The 14,298-nt window shown below is 34.6% G+C and overlaps 1 protein-coding gene across 1 annotated transcript in view; it reads left to right on the forward strand.

Moving 5' to 3' along the window:
* Positions 1–14,298, forward strand: part of LRP1B (LDL receptor related protein 1B) — a 2,023,931-nt gene that overhangs the window by 1,172,806 nt on the left and 836,827 nt on the right. The window contains exon 15 of the mRNA XM_058301027.2: positions 5,150–5,272. Coding sequence (XP_058157010.1) covers positions 5,150–5,272 — 123 coding nt within the window. The remainder of the gene's footprint in view (positions 1–5,149; positions 5,273–14,298) is intronic.

The following is a 14,298-nucleotide window of genomic DNA, read 5'->3' on the forward strand; positions in this document are numbered from 1 at the left end:
TTAAGATCATCATTTTAAAGTCTTTAGTATGTCCACATTCTGGTCCTCTTCATTGGTGTTTCTCTGATTTTTATGCTCTTTCTTTGGTTGGACCATTTTTTCCAACAAAATATACAAAATATATTTGTATATATTGGGCTCTTTTCTTGCACAGTAGAGTTGGTTTTTTCAACTGTTTGTTTGCTTTTTAGGAGATATTTGGGATTGAACCTGAAACCTCGAACCTGGGAAACGGGTGCTCAACTACTTGGCCTACCTCTGCTCCCTGGGCTTTTTAATATTTTCAAATGTTAACTCTGGAATTTATTCCCTGAGATGTCTGTTCATTGATAATGTAACCAGCAGGTGATAAGAAAGATTTTCTTAATTCTCCACACTCCTATCATGAAGGTCCATCCAAGGCAAATGAAGAAGAGTACAGGGTCCTCTGTATTTTCTGGTCCTTTGTCTTGCCTGGTATTGTGCTTGGTAATTGTTTTGGAGTTTCCTTCTTTACAGGGTTTGAATGGTCCCTCTATTTCTTAAGACACAAACCTCCCTTTCTCAGGTGTTTAAGGCAGGCAAGCCATTGCCCCAGTCTGTCTGCCTCTATAAATTCTTACATTCCTTTTCTTGACTCAAGCTGCTTTTGCCTTGGAGATAAATTCTGGAAGGTGGGGCACTACAGAGAAGAATTTCCCAAGTCAGTCTTTCCCAGCAAGAACAAGGCCAAGGACCCATAAAGTAGGCACACTCATTCTCCAAACTGCCCTGGGAAGGGTGTCAGTAAAGACATCAGGAACTTCTTCCATGGCTCCCCAAAGCTGCAATTTCTTGATCAGCTCAACAAATGTAGTCCTTCAGATAACCATTCCCTGTGGCCCTGAGGAAATGTTGCATCTTTAGGTCTCCTCAGTCACCTTTGTCCCTAACAGTTTGGAATGATGACTGACATCAGAGCCTAGAATTAAGTGATCCAAAATGATTAATCAAAAGCTGTGATCAAAATCAACTATGCCCATCACTGGTCTTGGAGAAGAGGAATTTCATATGCTTTGCTATCACCAGAGAGCTATCCATGGGTTGGACCCCATGACAACCTCACATGAGAGTGGGAATGGGCACCAGTGGCCACTTCGTGGAGAGTGCAATTTACTAGTCTGTACCATAACTTACCAGACCCTTCATCCAACTCTTCTCTGGATGCTCTACAGTGTTCTACTGGACTCTGGAGATTTGAAATAGTTGTTTTAGGTAATTCCTGTCTGTTTAATTGTTCTGGTGGAAGGACTGAATCCTGGAGCTTTCTGTTCCTCTGACTTCCTACAATCCTAAGCATTCTTATTTAAACATCACAAGAGATATTTAAGATAGATAAAATTAAATTCCATTATATGTCTGAGAAACCAAAGATCAGGAAAATGTAGTAATTTTTCCCTAGGACATATTGTGAGCCAGGGATTCAAATTCAGGTCTGACTACAGAGTATTTTTCTCTGTGCCCAATTTTACTTATGAAAACAATGTAATCAGCATAATTTTACATAGAAGAGAGAAATGTGTGTTTTCTTTGGTCATTGTAGTTTTAGTTTTGATAAATTTTGTTTTCTTATTTAAAAACAAATAAATAAAGTCCTTCTTGACTGCCTTTACAGAATCGTAGAATTCAGGGATCCTTGGTTTACATAGCATGAGTGAAATTGACAAAGAAATATTCATTTACTGCATTAGTGCATGACTTGTTTATTAACCACATTATTTTGTAGGATTTATATTTAGTGAGAGAACCATTTATCACACATTTTTTCTTTCCTTTCCAATTTCCCATTTGATAATCACCATTAAAAATAACCCAAAATGCCAACCAGACTCTTAATATAATACCCACACATGTACATATCAGACTCACACACTTATATATGAGAGTAGTCCCTTAATCTTTTTAAAACTCACTTATATCCATTCACAAATTCTGTACCAAATGATTGTTCCTATCTTCAAACCACTATGTTGTTACCATCATTTCTTAATTTATTCATTCATTTGTATAGTCAGAATGAACTATTTATCAAATACACACCATGTGCTACTTCTGAAAAGATGTATGATTGGGCAGAAAAGAAAAAAGTCTGGGCCCAGACATACCATTTTATAGAAGTAGATTTTAACAGTTATACCTCATTTGCTTTCCTTGCATATTTTATTAAAAATATATATCTGCTTATACATGATTTAATTTAGAGTTTTGATTTATTGTTTATACTATATTATTTTTGTATCCTGTTTTTGGTGTAGATTTATTTTGTCATATATAAATAACATAGAGTTTAAAAGCAAGAACTCTGACATCAGAGAAATTCTTATTTGTAATTATTTAGAGTAATAGTAATGGTGATAATAATTATTATCTAGAAATATATAATAAACCTTAGTATACGTCCTTATTTTAAATAAAGAATATTTCTTAATTCTAGTCCTTGGAAAGGTCATTTAAACCCTTAGATCTTCAGTAGTTCTACCTGTAAATGAGATAAAAAAAACTACATTATAAGTTTATTGTAAACATTAAGTTAAATTAAATGTATAATAAGGTAACTAGCCCTGGAATTGATGCATTATGGTTTTTCAATAGTGATCGCTATCAATATGTTAATTAACTTTTCCAATTATATTTATGTATACAATTTTTTTGTACTTTGAAAAGTAGTTACTTAACCATGTTTTACAGAGGTTATTGTAAATTTAAAGACTTGAAAGCAAACACAATTTCAAAAAAGACTAACTAGAACATGTTCTTCAGGTAATGAAATTTAAAAATATATTGGAATAATATTAAAACAGAAAATAATATGTAATTATTCAAATCATTTTAGAACTTTGGGTTTCTACCGTGACAGGACAAATGACTATTTCTTTATTTTAATGTGTAATATTCACAGAAGATAACATATTTAGGATTTGAAAGACAGTAATTTATTTCTAAAAACTTAACTTTCCTATTCAGTGAGAAATGTAAGTATGAATCATGTAATTGAATTAAAGAGTAAAATATTCAGTTTATATTGTCCACATGAAAATACATCCTGATACATTGTTTCAATATATTGAAATATTCATTTCCTTATTTGCTATTGTTTTAAATTCTTCATATATTTTCAAAATATTTGGAGTTAATTCTACTTTTCCAGACACTTTTACAAAAATATTGATTATACAGTTTAATCCTGTACATAATCTACATTACATAGATAATATGCACAAGTGTCCTATGAATTATTGCATTTTTATTTTATGGAATAAACATGATTATATCTGGAAGTTCCTTTAAAAAGTCTGCATCCCCTGTTGGAAAAAGTCCAGACTAAGTTTAATTACCCTATGAGTTCAGAAATCTGATGGCATAGCTTAAATTATTAGCTTCCTTTGCTTTCAAGTATGTATATGTATTTTTTATTTTATAAACATAGAAAGTTAAATATACTTCTCAAAATAATGAAAAGAAATGATATTAATAATATAATTTAGGTCATTTCTTCTGATCTGTTGGTCCACAATAATAGTCTATGAGAATGAGCTAAATATTTATTACATACAACAACATTTTAGCGTGTTTTTCCTCACTTATTATTCCTTGCATAATACATCCAACTCCAGAGGCCCACAGTATAATAACTTAATTTGTTACTTTAGTCATAATTTTTTTTTTTTTTTTAAAGATTTATTTTTATTTATTTAATTCCCCTCCCCTCCCCCGGTTGTCTGTTTTCTGTGTCTTTTTGCTGCGTCTTGTTTCTTTGTCCGCTTCTGTTGTCGTCAGCGGCACGGGAAGTGTGGGCGGCGCCATTCCTGGGCAGGCTGCTCCCTCCTTCGCGCTGGGCGGCTCTCCTTATGGGTGCACTCCTTGCGCGTGGGGCTCCCCTACGCGGGGGACACCCCTGTGTGGCAGGGCACTCCTTGCGCGCATCAGCACTGCGCATGGGCCAGCTCCACACGGGTCAAGGAGGCCCGGGGCTTGAACCGCGGGCCTCCCATGTGGTAGACGGACGCCCTAACCACTGGGCCAAAGTCCGTTTCCCTTTAGTCATAATTTTGACCTTGCAGTTTAACTGCCAATATCATTGTAATCATTTTATTGTATGTCTCTGAAAAATTAAAGTTCTTTATTTTTAATAATTAAGTAATGTCTTCTGAAATGATCAAATTGATATTTATTGATCTCTTGTATAACACAACATAGTAGTATAAAATGCTGCTACTATTTACACTGCCAATTGGATCACTAGTATTGTCACATTTTATGTAAAGTTCTACATATATATAGCTAAGTAAATAAACTTTCTTTCTTGTATATCCAACCTGTCAGAATAAATAGTAGCAAATGGTGATTACCTAAATTTTATTTATACTCACTTTAATCTTTATAAAATAATGAACTCCAGCTTCCTGGTGTTTTACTCAGTTTTATCTGAGTCTTCCAGAGTGTCACACATAAGTTAATGAATAATTTCTTTATGAATTTCTACTCATGCCCACTTTATTAATAATCTTTTCATGCCTCATCACTACCTCTACTGCTCAGGTCCACTGGGGCACTTTTACCCTTGCATACTGGACAGTCTCCTGCCCAGGTTGTTCAGTTCTAAGACATCACAGAAGTCTTTTGATCTTTGGAGGACCCAATGCACTGACAGGCCAGTGTATTCCTTGCCCAAGAGGAAATATTATGCCATTCCTGTGCTGAAAGCCTGTTTGCTTTCCATTCACTGGGGATCCAAAGCCACCTTACATGAGTTGGTGGTCTACTATCCAAACAACTCGCGAGTCAATATGACAGACCTAATCTGGAAAACTATTCTAAACAGACACCATTCCATCTTCTGCTCCCTATTTCTCTCTCCTGATCTGTATTTCCACAGAAATTTCTGTCACCTCCGCCAATGTACAAACTGTTTCCTCTTATCTACCAAGCTTCATATATTTTCAAATATTTCTTAATTTTATTTAGGATTCAATAATAACCTTGACTACATTTTTAAATATATAATATATATATGCATATATCTGTATACTTATTTATGCCTACATATTTCTCCTAGAAAGAAGGTGAATTTGGATTGGCTAAATTTGGATGGAATTGGAATTCTCTAATGTTTGTGTCCCTTCTTTTGCAGGTGATAATATGTGCCGAATAAACAATGGCGGCTGTAGTACACTTTGCTTGGCCATTCCAGGAGGCAGAGTATGTGCTTGTGCTGATAATCAACTTTTGGATGAAAATGGTACAACTTGCACATGTAAGTTTCATTTCTTACTACATTTTTTTGCTGTTATATCTCATTCTGAGGACTAGAAGCAGATGAAACCAAAGGGATTAAGATTAAACTTGGAAAGAGAAATTGAAATCTTATTTAGATATAATTCTTTTTAGAATACAAAAGCTTAATACCATAAACCTCTAAAATACATATAAATAATGATAAAAATGAAGTTTTCAGAGAGTCTTGTCATTGCTTCTTGTAGTTCAATTAAAAAGTTTAGATAAATATATGCTACAGAAAGCAAATATTTCATGAGATCATTAGTGAACCTCACCATCAGAAGTTGCAAAATGTGGAGACATTCATTACATAAATGGTATGTTTATGCTCAGTATAGGCCTCATACTATTTAAACAGCTTAGTAAGTTCAGTTATCTATATTCTTTAGCAGTCAAGAAAAAGAAGAGGGCAAAGAAAGACTTTTAAGGAATTTCTACACTTATTATTATGTATTCCCATTTGACCCTTTGTCATCTCTATATGTTGTGTCCCTTAAGCACAGTAACAGCAACACTGGTATACATATATTGAGTTCTGTATGAAAGTATCTGGAATGACTTGATCTTGTATGGTTAAATAAATATTCCATGCTGTTTTTCAATCAATGGTTGTCTCTGTAGAGAGAGAAAGAGAAAGAATAAGTGTAATAAAGAATACTTCAGCTTACTTGTAACACTGTATTATTCTGAAAAAGAAAAAGATAATATTTTTTAATCTTATCAACAAAGTAGTAACATTTGAAAAATATAAGAAAATATTTTAAAAGTTAAAAACCAGCTCATATGCCACTATTCAGCTAAAAAGACACATTTTTCTATATTTCCTTATATTTATATAACATTGGAAGTTATTCTTTTTACTACTACTACTAGTCATGGGTAAATTTTATTGAATACTTGCACTGGTGTGTTGGTGGCATTTTGTAATAAATGTTCATGATTTCTCATTAGTTCTTTTTTTTTTAAAGATTTATTTATTTGTTTCTCCCCCCTTGCCCCCCCGCCCCCCCCAGTTGTCTGCTCTCTGTGTGCATTTGCTGTAGGCTCTTCTGTGAACACTTCTATCCTTATCAGCGGCACCCGGAATCTGTGTTTCTTTTTGTTGCGTCATCTTGTTGTGTCAGCTCTCCGTGTGTGCAGCACCATTCTTGGGCAGGCTGCACTTTCTTTCGTGCTAGGCGGCTCTCATTACAGGGCGCACTCCTTGAGCATGGGGCTCCCCTATGCAGGGGACACCTCTGCGTGGCACGGCACTCCTTGCGCGCATCAGCACTGTGTGTGGGTAGCTCCACACAGGTCAAGGAGGCCCAGGGTTTGAACCTCAGACCTCCCATGTGGTAGGCGGACACCCTATCCATTGGGCCAAGTCTGCTTCCATCTCATTAGTTCTTATAACAACCATATAAGGAAAGTTATCTTATTGTTCCAGAGATGCTATGACAAATACCACACACCACACAATGGTTTGGCTTAAACAACAAGAATTTATTGGCTCACTCGTTGGAGATCCAAAGTCCAAAGGCAAGATGATGGCAAGACTATGCTTTTCCCCCTAATTTGGTAGCATTCTGGTGATGGCAAACCTCCGTCACATGGCAATATCCTTGGTCTCTCCTGTGGCTCTCTCTGGCTTCTGGCTTTCCTTTATAAGGACTATGATGTTATCTATTAATACCTAACCTGATTTAACTGGCCACACCCAAATAAGATCTTGGAAGATCCTAATCACTCTGACCCACCTTAACATATTTAAAGATACAATTTACAAACGGGATCACACCCACAGGAATGCTGATTATGACTTGAACTTGTATTTTTGTAGGATACATGATTCAATCACCAACAAAGGTACTATCTCATTCTACAATTTAGAATTCAGTCCTGCATTTTATTTAATATTACATACATTTTCTCTGTAAATATTTTTTATGTTTTAAATGATTTTTAATACCTGCATTTATTTTTTGAGGTACCAGGGACTGAACCCAGCACCTCATATGTGGGAAGCCAATGCTCAACCCCTGAGCCAAGTCAGCTTCCCTGAGTTAGTTTTATCATTTGTTTTGTTTGTTGTTTGTTTTTTTTTCAGAAGGCATCAGGAATTGAACCTGGGACCTCCCATGTGGGAAGCAGGCACTCAACTGCTTGAGCTATATCTGTTCCCCAAAACTGCTTTTTAAACCATTTGTATTCTTTTTATACTTGATGTTTGATATTATTTCTGATGCATTTTTAGGCAATTTTTGTGCTTCTTTGATGTTATTTTTTATTTCATAAAATTTAAAACATTGTAAGGAAATTATTTTGTTAGAATAATTCAGTTATTCTCACTCTAGTATATATGTTCATGTTTGCTCTTTAAACTCAGATGCACAAGATGGAATTAATCATACTAAATAATTTGTGATGTATTATCATCCATATCATAACCCATTTCCCACAGCAATATAATTCTGTTCTCCTCCCTCTGACCATGCTGTTTGGATGTCTATGTCAATTCACTGTGTGATCTTCTGTGTTTGTTTGTTTGTTTCTTTGTTTTTTTTCTGTCTTCTCTTGTTTTTTTCTCCTCTAGGCTTCACCATGATTTGATCCTGGGGACCTCCGATGTGGGAGAGAGGTTCGAGAGGTTCCCTGTTGCTTATGCCACCTCAGTTCCTGATTTCTGTTGCGTCTCACCTTGAGTCTCCCTTGTATCTCTCTTTTGTTGGGTCATCATCTTGCTGCATGGCTCACTGTGCTAGCCTGCCTCCTGGGGCAGGCATGCCTTTACCAGGAGGCCTGGAAGATTGAGCCCGGGTTCTCCCATATGGTAGATGGAAGCCCAGTCACTTGAGCCACACTGTCTTCCCCCACAGCTATATTTTAACATGTTATATGTTATACCATTTTTATTCAAGTGTTGCTTTCTAAAATATATAATATTTTATACGTGTACATATTTTAATATGTAAATATATATTCACAAAATTATATATGCATGCTATATATATTCATACTGATACTCACAAGCACACATATAATCTTGGTTCACTATATACTATGCTACTAAATTTCTTCCAAGTTGCTCTGTGAATATCTAATCAGCTGTTTCTAACTGCTGCCTCATAAACCATAGTTTTCTTTCAGTGATGACTGCTCAAATTGCCTCCACATACCACTATTGAAAACAATGCTACTATGAACATCTTAGTTCACCCAAGTTTGCAAATGTGTGTGACATTTCTTTGTTTTAGTTAGAAATGTTCTAATACCAGTGATTTCTGAACATCCCTTACAATGCTTGTAATTTTTTCAATTTCAAAATTTTAAATTAATTTTTATTTACCTACACTTCATACCTACCAAGCAAAAACTTCTCCTTTCCCCCTCTTCCCATTCCCTTGTATTGCAGTTTGCTGAAGCCTGACAATGCAATATACTAGTAATGGGTTTACTTTTAAAATGGGTATTTATTAAGGTAGAAACTTACAGTTCTGAGGTTGTGAAAATATCTAAATCAAGGCACCATCAGAGATGCTGTTTCACCAGAGGTTGGCACTGGCATTTCTGGACTCCTGCCACATGGTACAATCTGCCAAAATCTGTACCTTCCACTTGAGGCTCACATTCTCCTGGAGCTCAGCTGTGGATGATCAGGCACACGGCTAGGTATAATGGCAGCTTGGCGGGTCTCTGGAGCTCAGCTGTGGGGGAGATGAAGCATTTTACTCTTTGTCTCTGCTTGTAGTACTCCATTTAAAAAAGGACTCCAGTAAGACAATTAGGACCAACCTTGGGTCCTGCTATCTAATCAGAGGCCCTTAACTGAATCTATCCAAAAGTTTCATCATAAATAGGTTACATGTACAGAAATGGATTTAGCTTAAAAACATAATTTTCTGGGGTCCACAAAATACTCAGACCAGCACACCTGGTAACCTCTAATCTATTTTCTCTGTCTCTATGAATTTACTATTTCTAGGTATCTCAAAGCTGTGACATCATATAATATTTGTCCTTATGTGCCTTGCTTATTTCACTGAGCATAATGTTTTCAAGCCCTTTCATGTTGCAGCATGTCTCAGAACTAACATTTTGATGAGGGTTTTTTATACCTATATTCACAAGGTAAATTGGTCTGGAATTTTCTTTTCTTGTGATGTCTTTTTCAGGCTTAGGTATCAGGATAAAGCTAGCCTCATTGGATGAACTAGGAAGTGAAAACACCTCTGGAATTCTTTGGAAAAGATTTAAAAGAATTGTTATTTTCTCTTTAAGTGTTTGGTAAAATTCATCAGGGAAGCCATCTGGTCCTGGACTTTTCTTTGGTCGTTAGGTTTTTGATTATTGATTCAACCCCTACTTGTTATTGATGGTTTCTATTTCTTCGTGATGAATTCCTGTGCTCCATTTTGACTAGATTTATCTAATTTGTTGGTGTACAGCTATTCATAGTATACTCTCAGGATCTTCTTTTAACATTTTTATAAAGTCAGTTGTAGTGTTTACCCTTTCATTTCTGATTTTTCTTATTTGTGTCCAATCTTTTATTTTCTTTGCCAGTATAGCTAGAAGATTTACAATTCTATAGTCCTTAAAAATTAACAACTACAACTTTTTTGTCATTGGTTCTCTATTATTTTTCTATTATCTATTTCATTTATCTCTATTCTGATCATTCTTTCTTCCCTTTAGCTTAATTGGAGTTTATTTTGCCTTTCTATTACTAGTTTCTCCATGTATGATATTATATAACTGATTTTATATCTTTCTTCTTTTGTACTGTAAATATTTGCAGCTATAAATTTTCTTCTGTGCACTGCCTTTCTGCATCGGATGTTTTAGTATATTGTATTTTTCTTTTTATTTGTCCTTAGATTTTTTTCTAATTTCCATTGTGATTTCTTCTTGGACCCATTGGTTGTTGATAGTGTATTTTTTAATCTACATATATTTGTGAATTGTCCAGTTCTCCCTCTGTTATTAATTTCTAAATTCATTTCATTGTGGTTAGAGAGCATACGTTGCATGATATTAATTTCTTAAAATTAATCAGACTCCTATTATTACCTAACCTATGGTCTATTCTACCACTTGAGAAAAATGTATATTCTGCTATGGCTGGGTGAAGTGTTCTGTAGGTCTACTTGGTTTATAGTTGTTCAAATTCTCTATTTCCTTATTGATCTTCTGTCTAGGTATTCTATCCATTACCGAAAGTATTATATTAAAGTCTCCTACTTGTAATGTAGAACTCTCTGTCTCTTCTTCACATCTGGCAACGTTTTCTTCACATATTTTGGAGCTCTGTTGTTAAGTGCATATATAGTTATAATCATTATATCATCTTTAATTACCCCTTTATCAAAATATAGTCTCCATCTTTGTCCCTTTGAAATTTTTTTACATAAAGTCTACTATATCTGATATTAGTATAGATACTTTTGGTTACTATTTGCATGGAATATTATATCCCTCCTTTCACTTTCAATCTACTTGTATTTTTGAACTTAAGGTGAATCTCTTATAAACATAATATACCTTAATCATGTTATTATCCCTTCTGACAGTCTCTGCTGTTTGACTATTAATATTTAAAGTTACTACTGTTAACACATGTTTTAGTTTCTTAGGCTTTTAAGGCAAATACCATTAAATGGGTTGACTTAAACAATAGGAATTTATCAGCATACAGTTTTGAGGTCAAGAAAATGTCCAAATGATTCTTCCTTCCTGAAAACCAGCTGCTAGCTATCCTTGGCTCCTCTACCACGTGGCAAGGCACATGATGGCATTTCCTGGTCTCTTCCTTCTCTTCTGGGTTCCATTTCAGCAAACTCCTGTGGCTTTCTCCCTTTCTCTTTGTATTCAGTTGGCTTATAAAGAATCCAATAATAAGATTAAGACCCATCCTGAATGAGGTGGGCCGCACATTTACTGAAGTAGCCTCTTTTAAATGCCTTACGTATAATGGGTCCACCCCCATGTGACTGGATTAAATTTAAGAACATATTTTTCTGGGGTACATACAACTTCGAACCATCACAACACAGAACTTACTTCTGCCATGTTGTTTTTTGATTTTTTGTAAGTCTTATACCTTTATGTCCTTGGTTTTTCCTTTACTGGTTATTTCTATATTTAGTTAATCTTTTGTAATGAACTCTAAAATACCTCCTCATGTCCTTCTTTGCATATATTTTTTTCAGATATTTCCTTTAGAGTTACCATGGGGCTTAAATTTAACATCCTAATTCTATAACAATCTCACTTGATTTGTTATCAATTTAGCTGTAACAGCATAAATAAACTGTGTTTGTGTACCCATTTTTCCCCTACCTATATATTATTCATCTCACAGTTTATATATTTATACATTTTGAGTCTAAAACCATAGATTTATCATGCCATTTTATATATTTGTGTTTTAGATCCTGTAAGAAGTAAAAATTGGAGTTATAAACCAAAGATACAAGAGTATTGGCATTTATATTTACCCATATAGTTACCTTCACTGAACATCTTTATTTCTTCCTGTCTTTGATCTATTTTCTAGTGACTTTTCCTTTCAACATGAAGAACTTCCTATAGCATTTCTTATAGGACCAGTATAGTGATGACAAAAATTCTGCATTTTTACATGAGAATGCCTTAATCGCTCCCCCATTTTTGAGACTCTATTAGAAATGACCCTGCCACTTTCTCCCACTCCGTGGATGGGATTTGATTATTGCTTTTCTTCAGCACTAACTACCAGTCTCCTTTTTTTTCTCTGTCCTTTCATCCAGCACACTGCTTTTTGTAGTTTCTCCTTTGCCATAACCACCAAACCAAACAGAAACTAAATATCTTCACTCATTTCTCAGAAGCTCGAGATACAAGTATCTTAAAAGGAACTCCAGGCTAGTACACACTCCATTAGTAACTTGGAAAGATTTAGACTGACAGACTTAACTGTGAAAAAAACAACAGGAATATATGAAACATTTCTAAATAACCCAGGCTATCACTGACTATCTCTGTATAAATAAAATTAAGTGGCTTTTGGCTAAGAAGGAAATACTATAAATAATTTTAGTTGGTCATTTAGCTGATATTATAAGATTTGGTATGCTTATACACATTTGATTACACACCTGATGAAAGCTAGAGAAGATTTTTATGAGGTTATTAATCTCTCAAACATACATAATTCATAGACTAGGTAATCTCAATGCAATAAAGGGGGATAAGAAAAGTTATTTTATCTATATATATTTCACTGAACAATGTTGGATCAACGAGGTAGGTTAATTTTTTGAGAATATGTTGCATTTAGCTGTTAGAAATTCTACTGTAACTTTTAATATGACATGCAACTTGCCTAGTATCCTTTTAAATGTAATATAAAAATTCAGGAGCAACAATATAATAAAGAACTCAAAGTGAGTTTATATAAATTATTCCAGCTCCTACTTATTTAATGGTAAAAGTTTTTCATGTATATGTTAACCTTAGATTGAAAATGAGGAGTTAAAATACAGAAGAACTTTAATAGAGTTTATGGTTGTAGAGGTTATAGACTATAATGCAAAACAAATATCAGTGTGCCACTAATATCTCATTAGGGCTTCTGGTTTAGTATAGTCTAAGTATAGGCACGTGAACTGGTGTCTACTAGATTAGCTCTGTAATATGAGACTATCAAGTATAACAAAAAATAGTGTATTGCAATCATTGGGAGGACATGGGTTATCCCAAGAAAGTAAGTAAGGATTCCAGAAAGTGATAATTACTATTTTTAAGAACAGCAGGATCATTCTGCCTAGACCAAGGCAGTTATTTTTTCAATGCATCTTTAGTGGCCTGAAAGAAAAGAAAGAACTTTTCAGCATGCCTTACCCCCAAGAAAGCAACTTAAACATTGCAAAAATATTAGTCATCAAGAGATAGCATTGTACAATTGTAAGTCAGTGATATGCTGTGATCTTTTTCACCTTCTAGAACAACATTTATATTCCTCCAGCAGAGGTACAGCTCTACTATGGCTGAACCATTTATCTGTTCAGTTGTGAGAAGCCTTATATTCAAGGATATATGCAATATAATGTGTAGTAAAAAGTTTAAGGCAGTAAAAAAGTTTAGAAGCCCCATCCAGATGAATATTTATGGCCTTCTGTGAGTAGGAACTCACAGACGATTATGTACCACTTAGGCTGGCTGCTTCGAAGATCACTCTATCTAATGAAAGGTCATCCTGCTTTGATCTAAAGGAGGAAAATCAAAACCATAGCAGCACTTTTCACATTGTCTTACTATAGGTGAACTTATATAAAGGCACCCAATAAACCACAAATTCGAGTTTTCTTTTAGGCTCAATAAATGGACAGTAAGGAATAATGGACTCTCAAAATGAAAAAAAAAAAAAAATGAAAGGAAGGAAGGAGGGAGATAAAACAAACAAATGAAAAACCCTAAAACAAACAACCAAAATGTCTCTGGTGAATAGAAACAAAATAAACAGATAAGTAGGTCAAAGTGAGACACATGAATATTAGGAAAACTTTTACTTTATGTCTAGAGACAAATGTTGCTATGGCTGGATTACCATAATTTTGAAAGCATGTATGGTAAAATATCAATTGGGAGAGGAGACAGGAATTCGTTTACAATAGATTACCACCACACTAGTGCTGAAAAGAGGAAAGGGCCAGATTAAAATGGGTACCATAGCTTAGTACACTGAGGTCAGAAACATGTATCAAGTCCAATTGCTGAATTGAGATCTAAATCTGAGACAATTAAAAACTAAGAACAAAGGTTTATTAGCAGCATTTCCTCTTTGACATCATTATAACCTGGTCATTGACTCCAGAAATCATTCTACCAGTTTCCTTACCGAAAATTAAATATTGATATAGGAGAACTAGCTGTTTATGTCCAATCATGTCATGATTTGGGTCATTTTATTTTTTTATCCTGATTAAAGAATTGTTTATTATTTTGTCAATTGTCTTATTGGTGAGTGTGGGGAGCCACCCG

Source organism: Dasypus novemcinctus, chromosome 7 (assembly GCF_030445035.2).
Source record: "Dasypus novemcinctus isolate mDasNov1 chromosome 7, mDasNov1.1.hap2, whole genome shotgun sequence".
Classification (NCBI taxonomy): Eukaryota; Metazoa; Chordata; class Mammalia; order Cingulata; family Dasypodidae; genus Dasypus; species Dasypus novemcinctus.